At 44.3% G+C, this 23,091-nt stretch overlaps 1 protein-coding gene across 2 annotated transcripts in view; it reads left to right on the top strand.

Moving 5' to 3' along the window:
* The window catches only part of CCDC88C (coiled-coil domain containing 88C), a 197,499-nt gene that overhangs the window by 143,412 nt on the left and 30,996 nt on the right, over positions 1-23,091 (top strand). For both annotated transcript variants that reach the window (XM_082275437.1, XM_082275436.1), the window contains exons 18-23: positions 9,534-9,704; positions 13,825-13,986; positions 15,939-16,216; positions 17,576-17,719; positions 18,646-18,832; positions 22,668-22,813. In XM_082275437.1, the coding sequence (XP_082131563.1) occupies positions 9,534-9,704; positions 13,825-13,986; positions 15,939-16,216; positions 17,576-17,719; positions 18,646-18,832; positions 22,668-22,813 (1,088 nt within the window). The remainder of the gene's footprint in view (positions 1-9,533; positions 9,705-13,824; positions 13,987-15,938; positions 16,217-17,575; positions 17,720-18,645; positions 18,833-22,667; positions 22,814-23,091) is intronic.

Below are 23,091 nucleotides of genomic sequence, written 5' to 3'. Positions count from 1 at the left end.
TCCATTCTGCAGCCAAGTCTGGGTGATCCCACAAAAAGTGGTATACACAGGAAATGTAAAGGCAAGAGATGACCAGCGCTATGGAGTGTGCGGTGAAGCGTGAGAGACTGACAGGTGTAAGCAGCCAACAACCAAACCCCAAAAGGGGTCAGGATATGTGTAAAGTGCAAAGAGAGGTTGTAAACGGCGCTACCTTTGTGCAATTAAAAGAGATAAAGTGCATACATTCACTGTTAAAGAATTATAAGAAGGGGAGTGTCCCATAAAATTGAAAAAATATATGTGCTATATATCAAGTGGGTTCTGGTCATAAAAGATCAAGATCTCCTAGTCTGTGATAAAATAAAACCCAAAAAGTGCTGAAGTGCAATAAATAAATTTAATACCATAGACAGTGTTTTTATTGTGATGTACAAATAATAAAAATCAATCCAGTGTAGAAATAAAATCAGATGTTAGTGATATTTCGGGCACTGTTTATTGCTGAAAGTGCACCATGCCCGCAGAAAAACAAATCAGTGAAGTGAAAGTGATAAAGGTTACCGGGGAAAAAATCCCTAAAGATAAAAAGGAAATAATGAAATGAAAAAGCCAGCTGCAATCACCCGTGTGACCACTAGGTGTCGCGCTGTAAATACAACCTGCCCTGCACGGAAGCTTTAGGCAAGGATGGATCTCCAGGGGTCCCCCTCCACAGTCAAAGCACCAGTTGGCGTGTTTCCATATGGAGAGAAAGAAGAGGGGAGCCTCATGAAGTATCAGATCGTATAAATAAAGAAGAAACGTAGTATCCACTCACTGTGTGAAACCGTGATAGCTGCCTCGGATCAGTAGTACTCGCCAGGAAGCTTCCTCCAGCAGACGTCCAGACTCGCCGCTCCAGCAGACGTCGATGACGAAACGCGTAGGGCGGGTCCATTGCGTCACAGCGTCACTTCCGGTTTTGAGATTCCACCGCCGTGGAACGCGGAAGCTTCCTGGCGAGTACTACTGATCCGAGGCAGCTATCACGGTTTCACACAGTGAGTGGATGCTACGTTTCTTCTTTATTTATACGATCTGATACTTCATGAGGCTCCCCTCTTCTTTCTCTCCATATGGAAACACGCCAACTGGTGCTTTGACTGTGGAGGGGGACCCCTGGAGATCCATCCTTGCCTAAAGCTTCCGTGCAGGGCAGGTTGTATTTACAGCGCGACACCTAGTGGTCACACGGGTGATTGCAGCTGGCTTTTTCATTTCATTATTTCCTTTTTATCTTTAGGGATTTTTTCCCCGGTAACCTTTATCACTTTCACTTCACTGATTTGTTTTTCTGCGGGCATGGTGCACTTTCAGCAATAAACAGTGCCCGAAATATCACTAACATCTGATTTTATTTCTACACTGGATTGATTTTTATTATTTGTACATCACAATAAAAACACTGTCTATGGTATTAAATTTATTTATTGCACTTCAGCACTTTTTGGGTTTTATTTTATCACAGACTAGGAGATCTTGATCTTTTATGACCAGAACCCACTTGATATATAGCACATATATTTTTTCAATTTTATGGGACACTCCCCTTCTTATAATTCTTTAACAGTGAATGTATGCACTTTATCTCTTTTAATTGCACAAAGGTAGCGCCGTTTACAACCTCTCTTTGCACTTTACACATATCCTGACCCCTTTTGGGGTTTGGTTGTTGGCTGCTTACACCTGTCAGTCTCTCACGCTTCACCGCACACTCCATAGCGCTGGTCATCTCTTGCCTTTACATACGACTTCCGTATACGTTTTCTTTCGTGTGCGAGCTAACGGTGACGGGGGGCAGCTAAAAATTTTTTTTTCCCTATTTTTTTTTTTTACTTTTATTACAGGTTTTAAAAAAAAAAAAAAAAAATCTGATCACTTTTATTGCTGTCACAAGCAATGTAAACATCCCTTGTGACACCAATATGTAGTGACAGGTACACTTTATGCAGGGATCGAGGGTCTAAAAGACTCCAAACTCCTCCACTACACTTCCCTGTATGCAAAATGCCGAAAATTGCATTTTTGCATACAGCCGTTTTTTAAATCTGCTGCCTTTTGCAGCACAGTAACCCGGAAGTGATCGGGACCCCATCCAGCCGGCGGACGCGCTAACTGGGTGCTCGGGTCTCCCGGTGGGACGGGAGGCCCCAGACAAAGTCACGGAAGGCGGCAGGAGGGGGGGACGGAGACGAGACGTCCCCTTCCGCTCACCCGGGTGACGATCGAGCGGCTCCCGAGCCGCATCTGTGGTTAGTGACGGAAAGCCGACCGTCGGCTCTAAACCACGGTACCGGGATGGTGTCTCTAGCTAGAGGCATCACCCCGGTATAATACCGCAAAGTTTGCCGACGTAGCCCTACGTCACTTTGCGGTAAGTGGTTAAAAAAATTTTAAAACCATTTATCATTTTCCTTCCACTTCACAATTATGTACCACTTTGTGTCGGTCTATCACATAAAATCCCAATAAAATACATTTATGTTTTTTGGTTGTAACATGACAAAATGTGAAAAAATTTCAACGGGTATGAATACTTTTTCACTGTATTACCTGTCTGTATCCGACAGACAGGTACTCTTTACTGAAGCTTTTGCTTTTTTATGGCAAAGTATAATACCAACCACGAGACGCTCAAAATGTTAAATGGCGAGGAAGCCAGGGAGGGGGGGGGGGGTTATTTGTTCCAGGTCATTTGTAAGCGTCTAAGACCCGAGCGCCCGTGTACAATGCACAGGAAATATAATTAGCGGGGAGCAGGATGGATACCGGTATACAGACACGGCAATGGGCTCACCGCTTCCCTCTAGAATTATAAACAGCCTGAGAAAAGCGTGAGAACTCCATATTGTACCCACATCACACAGAATACCAGACAATGCTAGGGTGAGAAAATCCCAAATGCTGGACAATAGATCTAAGAGGACCTGTACTTCACCACCGCGGGCAACGCACAAATCTCATGCCAAGTGCCGCAACCCAACAAACAATTAGCAATCGCTTTTCCCGGTTTTGCCAGCTTGAACCTGAAAAAGCAGTTTGTTGGAGTTACAGCAGTTAGCAAATGTTTGCTCTTTGCATTCCATGTTTAACCCCTTGACGTCAAACACTGGCAGCCTTTTACTGGGCTGTTATACACGGTGGGTTGGAAGGTCTGCCTGATCACGTGACCCCTGTGAGTGACTGTCATAGTGGTCACATGATTGGGAGCCAGTCCTACCGGTTGCTGATCATTACTAGAGACCAGGAGCTGACTTTTGGCGCTTTTCCACTGCATGGAACCGAACGGTTTAGCTCGCTTTTGCGCTTTTCCACTGCATGGTACCGCATGGTACGTGTTAGAACGGTTCGGTACGGTACGGTGTCGCTTTTCCACTACATGGTACGGCTCGCTTAAACAGTACCACCTCAGTTGGGGTTCCAAGCAGGCCGTACCAATACCATATCCCACAATCCTTTGCATGCAGCATTGATTTTTTTGTCACTACTAGCCACTGATTGGTCAGAGAATCATTGTAATGTATGATGTGTTGGAGCTGGAGAGTCCAGAGAAGGGCAACTAAACTAATTAGGGGATTGGAGGACCCTAATTATGAAGAGCGCCTGCAATCGCTTGATTTATTCTCCCTGGAGGGGACATGATAGCAATTTACAAATACCTCAATGGTGATCTCAGCATAGAAAAAAAAGCTATTCAGTCGAAAGGATTGCATGAGGACTCGAGGGCATACAATGCGATTAGAGGAGAAGCGTTTTAACCTCAGGCAACGTGGGGGGTTCTTTACGGTTAGGGCTACATGATTGTGGAATTATCTACCACAAGAGGTGGTTTCTGCGGGAAGTATGGTGGCTTTCAAAAGACTCTTAGACGTACATCTCAAGGATCAGAACATTCAGGGGTATGGGAGATGATTACGGCCACACACACCTACACAGTTTGAACTGGATGGACTATTGTGTTTATTCAACCTCACCTACTATGTAACTATGTAATCCCACCCACTTACTACTAGGTACTACAACAGTGGAAAAGCAAACCGAGCCGAGTAGAGCCTATTACAGTGCTGAAAGGTGCCGACTCGTACCACGCAGTGGAAAAGCAAACTGAGCCGAGCTGGGCCAAGCAGTGCCGAGTGGAGCCGAGCCGGTACTTGCAGTGGAAAAGTGCCATTAGACTGCTCGGTCTCTGTGCTGGGAGCACACAGCAAGACAGAAACCTCTGACGCCCATCCTTTTGGCAGGTGGACATAAAGCCTACTCCTTGCTGACACCCATACAGCATGGGGGGGGGGGATTTACTAAAACTGGAACATGCAAAATCTGGGGAAGGTCTACATAGTAACTGTGTAGGTGAATGACTCAATTCAACCTCATAATAGTAGTCCCTGACTGCCTATAGCTCAGTCAAGTCAGTTCTGTGCAAGGGCGGAGTCTCCGGGAGAAACCCTTGCCCCTGGAATAAATCGACCTAGTCAGCGTATGGTTCAAAGGTTTATTACGTTTCAAAACTATATATACATGCATCATCAAAAGGGAGTGGCCTAGGGTACATTCCTTATAAGCAGGGCCGGTGCTTCCACTAGTCAAACTAGGCAGCCGCCTAGGGCGCATTGTCACCTAGGGGCGCAGCCACGAGTCGGCACTCTCCTTTATTAATGATCCCTGTGAGCTGAGGGGAGGGGCAGCAGTGGGGGAGGAAGAAGGGACAGAGGAAGATGCTAGGTGTCTGGGGCAGTGGCGGAACTACCAAGCCTTGGCTTTCCACCTATGTTGGGGGGGGCCCCAAGAGGCAGGAAGGGAGCCCACCGGAGTGCTGCCTGCATGATGATCCTCTAAGGCTGGAGCTGTGGTGAGCACTGTGGTCCAGGAGAGGAGTGTCCTAGGAAAAGGAATCACAGTGAAGGAGGACAAAGCGTGGGCCACTCTCTTCATACCGCTCAGTGAGCATCCCCAGAACAAGGGATCGGGGTCCCTGGGTGTGACATGGAGAATCCCTGGTGTGAAAGGGAATCGGGGTCACCAGGTGTGTCATGGGGGATAGGGGTCACCGGGTGTAACAGGGATTCGGGGTCACCAGGTGTGCCATGAGGAATTGGGGTTCCTGGGTGTGCCATGGGGGATTGAGGTCCCCAGGTGTGACATGGAGGAACATCAGGGTCCCCAGGTGTGACATGGAGGAACATCAGGGTCCCCAGGTGTGACATGGAGGAACATCAGGGTCCCTAGGTGTGACATGGAAAAACATCAGGGTCTCTCCGGTTATGATATGGAGGAACATCAGGGACACCTGGTGTGACATATAGGAACATTGGGGTCACTGGGTATGACAGCATGACATGAAGGAACAAGGGGTTCCCTGGGTGTGACATGGAGGAACATCGGGGTCACTGGGTACGACAGCAAGACATGAAGGAATATTGGGGTCCCAGAATGTGACATGGAAAAACATCAGGGTCCCTGGGTGTGACATAGAATGACATCAGGGTCCCCAGGTGTGACATGGAGGAATTTGGGGGTCACTGGGTATGACAGCATAACATGGAGGAACCATCAGATCAGGGTCACTGGGTATGACATAGAGCAGTTTTTAACCCCTACCCTTTTTTATTTTTTTTTGGGGGGGGGGGGGGGGCGCAAGTAGCTGGTCTTGCCTAGGGCGTATAAAATAGTCTAGCACCGGCCCTGCTTATAAGGGGGTATAAACTGATCAACTCCAAGCTATAGGGAACTCTCCATTTACGGAGATTAACTTATTCAGTAGATTCTATTGGTTAAACAAGAAAGCTTAGACATTTCTGATCTCAGACTTAAGAAAGAGGAACTATAGGCAACATCATCTACAGGAAACACATAGTATAATTAAAACATGCTACAATGTGTTAATTGCGAGATACGTGCTACATTCTTTCGCTGAGTTTGAACATTAAGTAAAATTATATACAAAATGGATACAAAAGGGAGGAGGTGGCTCCACCTTCGTACAGTAACCAATCAGCTTCCAAGTTTCATTGTCAAAGCTTAAAGAGGAGCTCCAGGCACCTATCAAAAAAAAAAATAAGTGTAGCTGCTGACTTTTATAAAAAAAACAGCCGCTCCCCTGTCCCACGGTCCAGGGGTGCGCTCACCCCAGCCGTCTTCATCCTCTGTCCTCCCCGGCGGCGCGGGCATCCTCACTATGGGCACCCGGCTGTGACAGCTTGCTGGTTCATAGCAGGGTGCCCACTGCGCATGTGCAAGTGGCACTGCGCATCCTGAATGGTGGATGCAATCTTCTGTGACCTGTCAGTGTCCCGGAAGGCTGCAGGGGGAGGGAGAAAGGAGAACTTCGCAGGTACGCGCTCCCGCTCCTCAAAAGTGCCAATTGTCCACAAGGAGCTGGGGACGAGTCCTTAAATTGGAACTTCCCCTTTTGGGCAGAGTTCTGCTTTAAAGCGGAGTTCCACCCAAAAGTGTAACTTCCCCTTTAGGTAGTTCTAGCCCCCTGACATGCCACATTTGGCATGTCATTTTTTTTTGGGGGGGGGGGGGGGGGGAGCGGGTACCTAGTTTTGACAGGTACCCGCTCCCACTTCCGCTCGGAGCGCCGCGGCACCCTGAGCGGAAGTTCTCCTCTCCCCCTCCCTCCCTGCAATCTTCTGGGACCTATCAGAGGTCCTAGAAGATTGACGGCCAATCGCGGCGCGTAGCGCAACTTGCGCATGCACAGTGCGTACCCGGCTGCGAAGCCGCAAACTGTCACAGCCGGGTGCCCACACCAGTGATTCCGGCGCCGCAGAGCAGGGAGGGTGAAGAGCGAGGCTTCGTGCGGCCGCATCGCTGGACCATTGGACAGGTGAGTGTGTGAGGCTGGAACTCCGCTTTAAATGAAACCGATTGGCTACCATGCACAGTTGCACCAGATTCTGGGTGCTCCAGTTTTTTAGTAAATCCTCCCCCCTATGTGTTACAAGGGTGGCAAGAGCTTAAAATGCCACAATGGTCTATTAAAGAGCACTGTCCAGTTATAAAATTCAAGGCCGGTTACATATTTTTTAATAATATTTCAAGAAGGTCTTAACCACTTTAGCCCCAGAGGATTTGGCTGCTTAATGACCAGGCCACTTTTTTAAACTTGGCACTGCGCGACTTTAACTGACAATTGCGCAGTCATGCAATGCTGTACCCAAACTAAATTTACGTCCTTTTTTTCCCACAAACAGAGGTTTCTTTTGGTGGTATTTAATCACCTGTGCGATTTTTATTTTTTGCGATATTAATAAAAAAAATGAGCGAAGTTTTGCGAAAAGTTGACATTTTCTACTTTGACAGTTAAAAAATATCCAATATATTCAATTTTTGTCATATATTTAGGCCAAAATGTATTTAGCTACATGTCTATGACAAAAAAAATTCTCAATGAGCGTATTTTTAACCGCTTTAAGACCGGAAGATTTTACCCCATTCCTGACCAGGCCATATTTTGCGATTCGGCACTGCTTTACTTTAACGGACAATTGCGCGGTCGTGCGAGGCTGTATCCAAATGAAATTTACGTCCTTTTTTTTTCCCCCCCACAAATAGAGCTTTCTTTTGGTGGGATTTGATCACCTGTGCGACTTTTCATTTTTGAAAAAAAGAGAGACAATTTTGAAAAAAAAAAAAAAAATTTCACATTCTGATATAGAACATTCCCCAAAAAAATGTATAAATCAACATTTTTTAACATTTTTGGCCAATTTGTTTTCTGCAAATTTTTGGTAAAAAAAAATCGCAATAAGCGTATTTTGATTGGTTTGTGCAAAAGTCACTAACTACGGGAAAGATTTGTCATTTTTTTTTTTTTTTTACTAGTAATGTCGGCGATCTGCGATTTTTTGCGGGACTGCGACATTGCGGCGGACAGATCGGACCCCTAACTGACATTTTTGACACTTTTGGGGGGACCAGTGACATTACTACAGTAATCAGTGCTATAAATATGCGGCATGGATGGAGTGGTGAGAAGTTAGACCCTCTGTCAGCATGGGCGTCCGCAGGTAGGGGCAGGGGGGGGGGCAGATGCCCCCCCCTGGAATCTCAACTTCCCCTTTTTAAGTGGTTGTTAAGCCACTTTATACCATCCTGTCTGGTCTGTTTAATAATCCTGTGTGTCTGTGTATGTGTTTTTAAAAAATAAGCCGTTCTTGACCAGTTTTCAGAGGGTCGAGCGCCGCTCACGTGATCCGTTGGCTCTCTCCTCTCCCCATCTGACAGCTGCCTGCAATGGGCGGGGCCGAGGATTCCACACTGATGTCAGTTGGGAAGGGGAGGGGGAGAGGAGGAGAGAGGTGGCGGGTCATGTAAGTGGCGAGTGGCGCTCTGAAAACTTGTAAAGAATGGCTTATTTTTATAAAACACAGACCCAGGATTATTAAACAGACTGTAGGACAGGATATGAAACTTTAAATTAAACTACAGCAGTGGGAGGGGGGGGGGCGGGCACTGACACAGGAGCAGACAGGAGGGGAAGAGAGGACAGAGGAGGACAGGTGAGCTGTGGATGACGGAGGCACGTAAACTGACCATGGTGTCAGGGCTAAGCAGCCATGGTATACCATGGTCAGTTTACAGAGGGGAAGACATAACCAGGCAGGATCAGCCAGGTATTTTAGGTGATAGAAGGGGCCAAATTACACAGCACATGCACTGTGCTCTATAACATGCTTTAAGGCACATGTGTCAAACACAAGGCCCGTGGCCGAATCCGGCCCTCCAGATCATTTCATGTAGCCCTCACACCTCTCCTGCTGCTGTAGCATTCCCCTCATCTCCGCCAACCCCTGTCTCAACAATCTAGAGCAGAGAGGAGGACAGAACTCCTCTGTGCAGCTGCAGCAACCCCTAATCTCTACCTCCCCTGGTCTCGGCATTCAAAAGACTCACGTCCTCCTCTGGTCCTCCTCCAGACCCTGCACTTTCTGCTTCTCAGCTCTGCCCCCACTGTGATGTCAGGAAGGGTGGGGGACCCTTGACTTCTAATGCATCTGATGTAGGGGGAGGTGGTGCTGTAGACATAGTCTTACAGATATAACCGGCCCTTTGAGGGCTACCATAATGCTGATGCGGCCCACGAAAAAACTGAGTTTGACACCCCTGCTTTAAGGGAACAGGATCGATTTTTTTGGTTAACAAATGCTTTAAAAATAAAATACTCAAAATAAGTATAATGACTAAGCCTCTCCCCTTCATGACATTATTGAAAAGGGGCGGAGCAGGGGTGACCTTAAAATGATGCCCCCCACCCCCTGAAAAAAGTTCTGGGGACGCCCATGTCTGTCAGGCCTCGTCTTTGCCCCAGTGGGAAGATTTTTTCCTCTATTTGTCTTGGCTAGACGAACAAGACACCAAGACGAAGACTGAGTGAAAAGTTTCCTCTAGCAGAAGTATGGGGGGGGGGGGGGGTGGGGAAATGTCCCATGGTGACCACTGTCCAAGAAGGGGTTAATGCTCTTTAATATAATGTAGACCTAACCTGGTGTGTCGTCATCCTTCAGATGAAACAAGAAGTCATCCTGCACAGCCAGAATGCTGCGAAGAGCCCGCAGGAGCCTCAGGGGAAGCAGGAGCGTGACATCCGCAGGATGGACAGCATGGAGAAGGGGCAGCGGGAGACCACACGGGAGATCTTTAAGCTGAAGGACCGAGCGATCGAACTGGAGAGAGACGTAAGTTCTGTTGACAAGAATTACTTGAGTGTCAGGAGCGTAACTACAGGGGCCCCATGCTCCAGGGGGCCTGTGCGGCTCCCCTGTACACCTGGATAGGAGGGGCGGCGGGGGCAGCATGTAGAGAAATCACTGTCCTCCTTTTTCCTCATGTAGCTGCAGGAGGAAAATGGAGGAGATTGGTTCCTCTGTTTGCTGCCCCCGCCACTCCTCCTATCCAGTTCACTTGTGTTCTGCTGTCTCTGGGCCCCTGTGTGCTCCCCTGGTCTCCCCCCCACTGTGCTCCCTCCCCTCTCCTGCCAGCTGCTGCAGGGGATGTGTCACAATAGAGAACCAGGAAGAGGTCAGTAAATATGTCATTTACCAGCTCCTTCCTTTTCTGAATGGACAGAGTCATAGTCAGTGACATTGTAAAAAAAAAATAATAATAAAAAATAATACAATTAAAATACCAAAAAATAAAAACTACTGACACCAGTGGGTGAACTTCCAGGATCGCAAAGGTCACACTTGCAACTGGGCCCTGACATTCCACCACCGTGGGGAGGCCCCAAGATGGCAGGAATGGGGCCCACTGCAGAACTTGTGAAAGGGTCCCACTGCGGGACCGTAATAAAGGGCCCCACAACGAGAGTAAAGGGCCCCAGGATCAGTGGGAAGAGCCCCAGGCTTGAAGGGAAGGCCAGGAGTCTGGGGTTTCTTACACCGGGGCCCTGGAGGTTCTAGTTACACCTCTGTTGAGTGTGGTTACACGGCTTCTGCTCTCTACCCATGAGAGCGATTTCTGCATTAACCACTTACCCACCAGGCCTATTTTTGACACTTTTTGTTTACAAGTTAAAATCTGTATATTTTATGCTAGAAAATTACTTAGAAACCCCAAACATTATATATATTTTTTTAGCAAAGACTCTGGAGAATAAAATGGCAGTCATTGCAATATTTCACTGCATTTAAAAAAAACGAAACAGTAAAGTTAGCCCATTTTTTTTTGTATATTGTGAAAGATGATGTCATGCTGAGTAAATAGATACCCAACATGTTACGGTTTAAAATTGCGCACCCCCGTGGAATGGCGACAAATCTACGGTCAATAGAGATCTCAATAGGCGACACTTTAATTTTTTTTAACGGTTACCAGTTTAGAGTTGGAGTGTAGCTCTTTTTTTAAATTATTGCTCACTCTCTGGCGATCGCGGCGATACCTCACATGTGTGGTTTGAACAGTGATTTTATTTGCGGCTCAACTTCCATATATGTTTTCTTTCATGCGCGAGCTAACGGCGACGGGGGCGGCTAAAATTTATTTTTATTTTTTTTTCCCAATTTATTTTTTATTTTTTTTTAACTTTAACACAGGTTTTTTTTAAAAAAAAATATGATCACTTTTATTGCTGTCACAAGCAATGTAAACATCCCTTGTGACAGTAATAGGCAGTGACAGGTACTCTTTATGGAGGGATCGGGGGTCTAAAAGACTCCAAACCCCTCCACTGCACTTCCATGTATTCAAAACACCAAAAACTGCATTTTTGAATACATTCGTTTTTTGAATCTGCCGCCTTTAGCAGCCGAGTAACCCAGACGTGACGTCATGGACACCGCCTCCGGGTTACGTCATCGGAGACCCGATCGAAGCCGCTTCCGACTTTGATCGGGACTCCATCCAGCCGGCGGACATGCCGGCTGGTTGCTCGGGTCTCCCGGTGGGACGGGGGACCCGGGCAGAGCCGCAGAAGGCGGCGGGGGGCGTCCCCACCCGCTTGCCGGGGTAACGATCAAGCGTCTCCCGAGCCGCATCGGTCATTCCCGCCGGAAAGCCGACCGACGGCTCTAAACAACAGTACCGGGATGATGCCTCTAGCTAGAGGCATCATCCCGGTATAACCCCGCAAAGTCACTTTGCGGTAAGTGGTTAAAGGGTAACTCCACTTTCATGGGGAAAAAAAATAGCAAATAAAGAAAAAACAATATAGCGTATACAATTGCGACACAAATCATATTGTAATTGAAAGTTATTAAAGAATAACTCCACTTTTGTTGGGAGAAAAAAAAAAAACATTCCCCTCTGGGTGATCTCCGTACATTGCAGGGATTATAAGAAACTTTGTTGCAGATTCCTGAAGAAATCATTGTTCTCTATGCTGAGTGGGTCTAATGGGAGTGGTTTCATAGTTATCTATCAGCTCACATTAACCAGTTCAGCTTTTTTGGACCTTTAATCACAATCTGATGGCTCAGAGCTGGCAACGCAGTGCCCCTCCCCCCCTCTCCACGCAAACAAACTGGAAGTGGTGTCACTTCCAGGTTCAAGTGCACCATTTGCTGGCCAGTACATCCAAGGGACACATCTAACTGAGCTGATCTGTACTTGGTTAGATGGTGTGAAGTGTAGGGGAAACATTGGGGTCTATTAGACCCCTAATGTCTCCTAAAAAGTTTTGGAACAGCATTTCCCATGATGCTCATGCACTCTGCAGTGCAGTAGAGCATCATGGTAAATGCAGTTCCAAAACATCTGGGGTGCCAAGGTTCACAATCAATGACATAGGGGTTTATTAACCCCTTGGGATAGCAATCAAAATAAATACAAAAAAGAGAAAAAAGTTAATAAAAATAAAATTATATTTAAATATATATGAATATAAAAAAAAAAAAAAACGAAACCCCTGTTTCCCCATACACCTGTGCAAAGGCAAGCCGAGGGTGTGTACGCATATGTAAATCGTGGTTGTATCACACGTGTGATGTATTGCTGTGAACGTCAGAGTGTGAACAATAATTCAAGAGATCCTAGTTAACTTTAACTGATAAGCTTTAAAGGCTTTAAAAACATCACCTATGGTGATTTTTGGGCACCATAAGTTTTGGCGATCCCGTGGGCGCACACAGTTTTAAGACATGGAATGTTTGGTATCTATTTACATGATGCAACCTCCTAAATGGAACTTATATGGTGTTTTTATTGCACTATTAATACATTTTATTATATTTTTTCCTGAAAATTTTGCTTTTAATAAACAGTTGCACAAATATGTGACAAAAAAAAATCTGCAACTATCACCTTTTTTTATTCTACAGGGCCTCTTCTTTCAGAACATATACAATGTTCTGGGTGGTTTAAGTAATTTTTATGTGACAAATAAAATAATAAAATACATAAACATAAAATACAAAATACATATAAAAAAAAAAAAATATATATATATATATATATTTTTTAAATCTATCTATCTATCTATATATATATATATATATATATATATATATATATATATTATTAAAAAAAAAATATATATATATATATAAATATAAAACATTTTTAAAAATTGCAAAAAAACCCAGTTTCGCCCCACACCTGCGCAAAGGCAAGCCGAGGTTGTGCACGCATATGTAAATCCGTGGTCGTACCACACGTGTGATGTATTGCCGTGAACGTCAGAGTGAGAACAATAATGCAAGAGCTCCTCGTTAACTCTAAACTCATGAGCTGTAAAGGCTTTAAAAGCATGACCTATGGTGATTTTTGGGCACCATCATTGTTGGCAATTCCGTGGGCGCACACAGTTTTAAGACATGGAAAGTTTGGTATCTTATCTACTTGATGCAACCTCATAAATGGGTATTTTATGGTGTGTTTTTTGCACTAGAGTTTTTTATTCTATTTTTTCCTGAAAATCTGTATTTCATAAACAGTTGCACAAATATCATGAGACAAACAAATCTGCAACTATCACCTTTTTATTCTACAGGGCCTCTTCTTCCAGAACATATACATATATGTTATGGGGGTTTAAGTAATTTTTTTGCCAAAAATTACGATTTTTTACATGTATGTGACGGATTAAAACAAATAAATAAAAACTAAAATAAAATAAATAAAAAAATAAACAAAAATAGATAATTTAATGTTTTATTTTTATTTATTTTAATATTAATATAAAATAAATAAAAAAATAAATAATAAATAAATGAAAAAATTGCTCTGGATCCAAACTGGTTAATAAATACTGAAGTGAGATGTCTTCTTTAGGTTGTATCAGTATTGTTTTGTGTGTATTGGGTTGACGCTGTTTGGCTGGGTATAGTCTGCTGATCCTCTCCTTGTGTGTGCGGTCAGAACGCAGGGTTACAGGCGGAGAGGAACCTGATGAAGGAGCAGCTGCGGCACCTGGAGGCCCAGAACCTGTCGCTGAACAATCAGATGGGGACACTACAGAAGCAAGTCACCTTCCTACAGGAGCACAACACGGCGCTGCAGACACAGACTGCAAACCTGCAGGTGAGCCAAAGCGACATTTAGTACAAGGTCCGAGTAATTCTGATTGGTCGGTTCAGAGCGTCGCCTTTTTTGTTTTAGAAGTGAGATATCGGGTCTTCAGTATCCTGAACAACATAATTTGGGAAATGGTTTTAACCACTTCTGGACCGGAAGGATTTGTCCCCTTAATGACCAGGACATTTTTTGCGATTCGGCACTGCATTACTGTAATGGAAATTTGCGCGGTCATGCGACGCTGTACCCCAAAAAAATTGATGTCCTTTTTTTCCCCACAAATAGAGCTTTCTTTTGGGGTACTTGCTTGATCACCTGTGGGATTTTAATTTTTTTTAGTTTTTGGGATATAAACCAAAAAAGAGCGACAATTTTGAAAAAATCCAATATAAAAGATATCCAATAAAAAAAAAATTCTTCATCAATTTAGGGCAATATTGTATTCTGCTACATAGTTTTGGTAAAAAAAAAAATCCCAATAGGTGTATATTGGTTTGTACAAAAGCTATAGCATCTGCAAACTATGGGATATCTTTATTTATATTTTTTATTTTATTTTTTTTACTAGTGATGACGGTGATCAGGGACTTAAAGCGGGACTGTGATATTGCGGCTGACTTTCTGACACTGACACTTTTGGGGGGGCCAGTGACACTAATGCAGTGATCAGTGCTAAAAAAATATGCACTGTCACTGTACTAATGACACTGGCTGGGAAGGGGTTAACATCAGGGGCAATCAAAGGGTTAAATGTGTGCCTAGCTGGTGTTTTTCTGCACTGTGGGAGGTGCTTTTACTAGTAGAAGAGATCAAACTTGTTTACATAGGTAGACCGCCATTTTGAGCCGCTGCCTGATGATCTGCGGGTGTCGGCAGACATAGAGTCCACAGTACCTGCCCCTGGGCTCCCTCTGTGTGTAATCACAGCGGAAGCGAGCCACCAGCGGCTCGTCGCACCCCCTACCCGGAGTCGTCGAATCCCGTATATATATACGTGATCCGGCGCAGAGGTGCCATCCCGTAGCCATTAAACTGTAGGGTGGTCTTTCAGTGGTTAAAGTGCACATGCATATTTTTTATGCTTATGTGGTGCTTTTTTGAAGCTTGGCAAATGCCCTGTGTGTGTATTTTTGGAAGGGGCTCAGTGGTATTTCCAGCTCATTAATACCCCCCCGCTCAGCAGATCCCCAGCTCATTAGTACCCTTGTTCAGCAGATCCCCAGCTCATTAGTACCTTTGTTCAGCAGATCCCCCCAGCTCATTAGTATCCTTGTTCAGCAGATCCCCCCAGCTCATTATTACCTTTGTTCAGCAGATCCCCAGCTCACTGGTAGCCTTGTTCAGCAGATCCCCAGCTCATTAGTAGCCTTGTTCAGCAGATCCCCAGCTCATTAGTAGCCTTGTTCAGCAGATCCCCAGCTCATTAGTACCTTTGTTCAGCAGATCCTCAGCTTATTTGTATGCTTTTTCAACAGATCCCCCAGCTCATTAGTACCCTTGTTCAGCAGATCCCTAGTTCATTAGTATCCTTGTTCAGCAGATCTCCAGCTCATTAGTACCCTTGTTCAGCAGGTCCCCACTCATTATCAGCCTTGTTCAGCACATCCCTAGCTCATTAGTACCCTTGTTCAGCAGATCTCCAGCTCATTAGTAGCCTTGTTCAGCAGATCCCCAGCTCATTGGTACCTTTGTTCAGCAGATCCCCAGCTCATTGGTACCTTTGTTCAGCAGATCCCCAGCTCATTAGTAGCCTTGTTCAGCATATCCCCCCAGCTCATTAGTACCTTTGTACCTTTGTGCAGCAGATTCCACAGCTCAAGTAAACATGTACTGCAAAAAATAAAAAATGAATCAAACAGGATTTTACTATTCCCTAATCTATCTAGAACTGTAAAGGAAAACAAAAAGGAGATGAAATCTCTAAAGTGAATCCTTCATTCCATGTTGGCTTCTTTCAGGTGGAGAGCTCAGCGTCCGCCTCCCAGAGTGCGTCGCTAAAGTCGGAGCTGGCAAAGCTGCAAAGCCAGCTGTCGGCTCTAGAGGGCGAGAGTGAGAAGGCGCTACGTCGGAGGGAAGAGGTGAAGGCCAGTCATGACTCGCTACTGCGGGACCACGAGCACTTGGTGTCCCTCTATGAACGCCAGTCCGCAGAATACGAGGGGCTCATCGGCCTGCATAGCGCTCTGAAGACACAGCACAAAGGACTGGAGCAGACTCACCGCAGCCTGGAGGAGAGGTGGGTAGCTGTATGCGAGGGTGGAAGGCGACCATATTTCTAAATAAAATATGCATGCTGTGCTTCCTTCTTACTAGTGATACACAGTTATTGATCATCATTATTCCTCTTACCTCTGTGCATGTCATCAGTTACTGAAAACAATATAATATTTGTGGATAAAATATTTCATAAATATATCGTAAAGATAATAAACTGTGCAAATCAAATTCATATAAACCAAGTGCTGTGCAAAAAGAGCCGTAAATAAAAACAATATTCAAATGGATGCAAAATAGTCCATATAAAGTGCTAGTGTGGAAAGATATGTGGATCAATTATATATAATTTAAATAATATGACAATATCAATAATACATCAAAAATTCCAAAATCCGTATAAAAGTGCTAGTGGTGAAAATAAATATAAAAGTTCATGTGCAAATGTGCAAGCATAAAACAAATGATGGTGATCTAGACTCGAGGTGCTCTCAAATCCGACTATGTCACCGATGTGCACCAAATCCCACAATCTATGCAATGGCCGCTCACCTCCAGGCACGTTACAACAAGCGTGGTTTCGAGAAAATGTTTCTCCTGTATGGCTCCAAGTGGTGGTAACCGGACAGCTGGTAGGTGGTAACATCTCATAAGGAAAGGGTCCTCTTAACTCTCTCTCTCACATATGGACACAATAAGAAAGGGGCCTCATGGTGTAGTATGTATTCACATTTATTAAATTAAAAAAGATCACTCACAGTGTAAATTGGATAAAAGCTTCTCCGCAAACAGAGACAGAAATGTAAACTTCCGGTCATGGTCGTAGACCAGAAGTGGCGTCACCCGGCTCCTCCCGACGCGTTGCGTCACGTGACTTTCTCAAGGTTGATATACCCTTGAGAAAGCCACATGAGTGAGTGACGCAACGCGTCGGGAGGAGCCGGATGGGAGTCTGATTATAGATGTTGTTGGGGGATCCCGCACACACAAAAAATGCACATGATATAGGGTCCCCCCCAAAAATTCACACTAGACGCTTATACAAGCATGCAGCCTGGCTGGCCAGGAAAGGAGGAGCAATGAGCACACATCCTCTCCCCCTCCTACTTCGTCTCTTAAACCATGCAAGGCCACGTGTCCTCAACATGAGTGAGGGTACCTACCCAGGGGAGATGGTGATCCCTATATTAATGAGGACAAGGGCCTCTTCCACACAACCCTGGCCTGTTGGTAGTTGGGGGTCTTGGGGGATTTATCAGAATCTTGAAGCCTCATTTTAAAAATAGGGGGGGTGCCCAGATACCAGTTCTTACATGCAAGTGATTAGGAGGTACAAAGTACGAATACTCATTCAGTACATTTTTTCTTTTCTCTTCCATAGCTACAATAATCTGTTGAAATACAAAGCTGAGCTGGAAGAGCGAGACAAGACCTTAAGCCAAGAGCGGGAGACTCTGCAAGAAGAGAAAAGAAAAAATGTGATTGCTGCCAGCGAAAACGAGCGACTTCAACACGAGTTGGACAGGTGAGCTGCGTCCACTGCCTATCTGGTTCAGGCAAACTTGAACAAACGAAGAATAATGGATAGAGAAGGGTAAGGTTTCCCCTCACTTCCTGTCCTGAAGATACAAGAAGTGAGGGGAAATCCCCTTAAGCTTGCCATACACTCTACAATCTGATTGTAATTCAACCTGCGATTTCCTTTAGGGTAGCTGTACATCCTTGGCTCTCATGATCATTTCTTTTTGCAATCGATCTCTTCTGATAGGAATAATCTGTCTTTAGTGGACAACCCATTTGACCAATATGACACCTGGGGGAGTGAATTTTGATCAGTTGGTTAAGATACAATCATAAGTTATTGATTTTCATTGATTGATCTAAAGTCAATGGTTGTCTCCACCAATCTCCAAATCTGATCAATCAAAATATGATCATATTCATGAATAAAGTATCCTTCATTGCCAATTTGATGCAAAACAATTGACTCAATCAGATTAAATCAATTGGAAGGGAAGTTTTGGCTATTCGATTATTTGCAAATCTGATTTGATTGTTTTGATCGAATCATACATTGAACGGATAATAAAAATGTGTACGGCCACTATCAGATTTACCAAAATGATGTAACCCAAGGACAAACCTAAAGATCTATTCAACTAGTATCCAATCCAATCAGGCAGGTCCTTAGAATATATAGTTGATGATGGATCTAAAGATGGTACAATCAGATTGTCTAATGTACTGTGAGTGATATGGTGGCCATACACATTTTGATTTGTGGCTGGGGGCCATTGCCAGTTTGTGCCTACATAAAGGTATTCATGTAAAAAAAAAAGAAACAAAGTTTGAGAATGGACAGGAGTAATTTCATCCAGCCAGTGTTGGTCTATGATTTTGTCCTCCTCAGTCCTTGGTGTCCTGATCCAGTGATCCTTGTGTATGTTGCAGGTTGACGTTCCTCCACGGGGAATTACAAGGGGAGTACAACACTCTACACAAACACACCAAGGAGGTGAAGACCTCGCTCAACAACGCCCAGATGGAGCTGAACCGCTGGCAGGCCCGCTTTGATGAATTAAAGGAGCAGCATCAGACAATGGACATCTCTCTCACCAAGCTGGACAACCACTGCGAGGTACAAGCTGACCTCAGTCAGGTTTAGAGGGTCTCTCCACCCAGTATTTGGTGGATGCTAGAGAATTCAACCAACCGATCGTTTCCACCACCCCTGTGCTGAGTTTCTGGGGCTATACCCCTTCTGTGCCCATTATGAGGGGTTCCCACCATTCCTGTGCTGAGTTCCTGGGTCTGTAAACCTGCTGTGCCCATTATGAGGGGTTCCCACCATCCCTGTGCTGAGTTCCTGGGTCTGTACACCTGCTGTACCCATTATGAGGGTTGCCGACTATCCCCGTGATGAATTCCTGGGTCTGTACACCTGATGTGTGCTCATTATGAGGGGTTCCCACAATCCCTGTGCTGAGTTCCTGGGTGTGTACCCCTTCTGTACCCATTATGAGGGTTGTCGACTATCCCTTTGCTGAGTTCCTGGGTCTGTACACCTGCTGTGCCCATTATGAGAGGTTCCCACCATCCCTGTGCAGAGTTATGGCAGAGGAATCTTAACTGGTGGACTATCTGAGCTTAAAACAAGCTAGCTCAGTCCACCAGGATCCAGCTATAACCTAAATGTCACTTTGGGTGGACTGACCCTTTAATATAATGAGAGCTGGTAGCATAAAATGAAATTAAATGGGAACTGAAATGGGAGTTAAAAATCACTCCCATCTGTGTTCCCAGGCTCCCTCTATCTGCCTATCCTAACTGTTCAACCCCAGGTGGGTCAGTTGGCAAAGGTCAGGACATAGACATGCGCAGCATGGGACAGGGGTGTTCTGGGTTAGTGGAACACAAACAGTGAGCTTAATGATATTATTCATTTATATCAAATTATACGTGTATGTATTATGGAAAAATTGTTATCCTTGCCGTAATTTTCCTTTCCCGGATCCTCCCCATTTCAGCCTACCATGGGTCAGCTCCACCCTCTCTGACCCCCTCCAGGAGCACCTTTTTCTTAGCCCATAAAGGCTCCTTGTGCCATTTCATCGCGTCCTTCACTGCTTCCACCAAAGTGGGAACCAAAGAAAAATGAAATGCATGAGATTCCGGCTCAACTTTGGATTCTGAAGAATAAGAGCCCCTCTCCCAATCTGAGTTGAAACAGGCTGACTCTTCCGGATCCAAATCCCCGGAAGCTGAAGACAAAGTGAAGCGAGCTGGTTTCCTTGAAACACTCCTCAACCCTTCCTTTACAGCTGCCTTGATATAGGATTTCACCTGTCAAGAATCTGTCGCATTGTCTTGCGCAGCTTCCTTGAAGCAAGAAGCGCAAACAAGCTTCCCTGGCAGAACCTGGGCTGAGCAAGCCCAACAGGCTTTCTATTCCGGCTGGTTTGGTGAGGATGCCTTGCAAGACGTAGAGGATCAACTTCTGTGCTTATGCCCCGATTTACTCTTCTTGGAGGCTTTTCGATGCCGTAACCCCTCTTGGCTCTGATCCAAGCGGCTACAGTGAGGTAAAGGTGAGGGCGATCTGGACAGGCGATCCTTCCGTACCTGGCGACTTTGCGACTTGTCATGTCCTGCCCCCTTCTTATTTTTCTGAGCATGGGGCATTGATTTGGCACCTCTTTGCGGGTGTTTTTTACCCCTTTGGGCTCTTCCCCTTGAAAAAAAAAAAGAGGGCTACAGTATCTCACAAAAGTGAGCACACCCCTCACATTTTTGTAAATATTGTATTCTATCTATTCATGTGACGGCACTGACACTTTGCTACAATGTAAAGTAGTGAGTGTACAGCTTGTATAACAGTGTAAATTTGTTGTCCCCTCAAAATAACTCAACACAGCCATTAATGTCTAAGATTTGTCCGCCGCAATGTCGCAGTCCTGCTAAAAATCGCTGATCGCCGCCATTACTAGTAAAAAAATAAATAAAAAGTCCACAAATCTATCCCATAGTTTGTAGTATAGCTATTCATGCAAATGCATCCAATACCTCAAACCGATACTTTCAGGCTCAGTTCTTTCAGCTGCCAGAGAGATTCCCCCACTGACAGCTGAAATGTGTAAAAAAAAAAAAAAAAAAACAGGCAACTATCCGTTGTTTAGGAGCGGTGCCGCTGCGTCCTTAACAACCAATGACTCATTTAGCTGTCAGTAGGGTTTTCCTGTTGACGGCTGAAGTGTAAACAAAGTCCTGGCAAATGGAGCTGTGTGGAAAAAAAAAAAAAAAAAGCAGCCAGGCAATGTTTTTTAGCAACACTGTTAAGCCCCTAAACCAAAGGGATAAAAATAAATATTGTTTCTACTTGTATCTTTCTGTTTGTTCATCTACTGATCAAAAGGGATGAACTTCAATCCTCAGATGAAGTCAGTTTAAAGCAACTTTTTTTTATTTGTTTTTTTATTAACCACTTCAACTCAGGAAGCGCAAAAAATAAAAACCGCGGAGGGAATCCAATATCACCAAAAGAAAACTCTTATTTGTGGTAAAAAAAAAAAAAAGGACATCATTTTTATTTGGGCACAGCATCGCACGATCGTGCAATTGTCAGTTAAAGCAACGCAGTGCCGTATTGCAAAACATGGCCTGGTCAGGGAGGAGGGTAAACCTTTCCGCAGCTTAAGTGGTTAATAAAAAAACAATAAAAAAAAAAGTTGCTTTAAACTGACTTCATCTGCAGATTGAAGCTCATCCCCTTTGATCAGTAGATGAATAAACAGAAAGATACAAAAAGAAACAATATTTCTTTTTATCCCTTTGTTTTAGGGGCTTAACAGTGTTGCTAAAAAACATTGCCTGGCTGCTTTTTTTTTTTTTTTTTTTTTCCACACAGCTCCATTTGCCAGGACTTTGTTAACACTTCAGCCGTCAACAGGGAAACCCTACTGACAGCTAAATGAGTCATTGGTTGTTAAGGACGCAGCGGCCCCGCTCCTAAACAACGGATAGTTGCCTGTTTTTTTTTTGTTTTTTGTTTTTTTTTTACACATTTCAGCTGTCAGTGGGGGAATCTCTCTGGCAGCTGAAAGAACCGAGCCTGAAAGTATCAGTTTGAGGTATTGGATGCATTTGCATGAGTACCTATACTCATGCAAATGCTTAGTATCGGCACCGATACCGTTATCAGTGCAACTCTAATAGGAAATACCTATTTACTATTACCACCCAGTAGCCATAGTACAGTATTTTCCTGATTCAATCTATGAAGAATGTCTAAACTGAAGATTTGCCTAGGAAAATTTGTATTTGCATAGAACAAATGTACATGCAATTTCACAGCTCCAATAGCTCTGCAATATATATATATATATATATATATATATATATATATATATATATATATATATATATATATATATTTTTTTTTTTTTATTTTTTTTTTTGCAATACAGCCCTCTGTATAAAGTGCTGGCAGATTCTACAGTTTAATGTCATACTTTTTATTGTCTTACACATACATAGAGGTCTATTTAAGAAATGATGTGCGAATGTTACAGTACAAACCTCACGAATAATCCCCCGTATTGTTTCTAAATTGAAATGTAATTTTCATTGTGTTTTCTATAATAGGCAGCTCCATCTAGTGGCCGTAATGCGGTATTTTCTTGATTGTGGTATTTCAAGAAAATACTGCATTATGGCCACTAGATGGAGCTGAAGATTATGGGTAACGCATAGAAAATAAAATTTCATATTGCAAACATTATGGGATTTATTTGGGGGATGTGTGTGAATTTCATGTCTGAATACAGCACTAGTGATACGATTTCTATAAAATATCGGCAAATGGTAACCATGATTAAACTCCATTTGCAGCAATGTTTACGCCCCCCACAGAGGTGAGTCTGTGATGTTTTTGTGTTGATGACACCATCTAGAAAGCGTATTTTTGTCCCTGGCAGCTCCTGACCCGCCTGAAGAGCAACCTGGAGGAGGAAAACCACCATCTGCTCAGCCAGATCCAGATGCTGAGTCAGCAGAACCAGATGCTCCTGGAGCAGAGCATGGAGAGCAAAGAACATTACCATGAGGAGCAGAAACAGTACATGTGAGTGCCACCCGTCCAATCACAGAGCCAGAGCCCCGATGGTGTGCGCTTACTTATTCCTGCCCAATGGTGACAGATACATTTAGAACTCCATTTCACATACAGAAGATTCTAGAAGCTGCCTTTACATCACACAGGATAGTTTCTTCCCTGCAGAACTGCTTAGATACAATGAATGATGGGAATTACAATGTAACCAACTCCAGATTTAGTGCAAAGTGCAATATACGTTTGTATTACCATGGTGTGAATTTGTGCCAACATGTATGTATGTGTGT

Source organism: Pelophylax lessonae (assembly GCF_965119305.1).
Source record: "Pelophylax lessonae genome assembly, chromosome: 13".
NCBI classification, from domain to species: Eukaryota; Metazoa; Chordata; class Amphibia; order Anura; family Ranidae; genus Pelophylax; species Pelophylax lessonae.
This window is presented reverse-complemented; position numbering and strand designations above follow the sequence as displayed.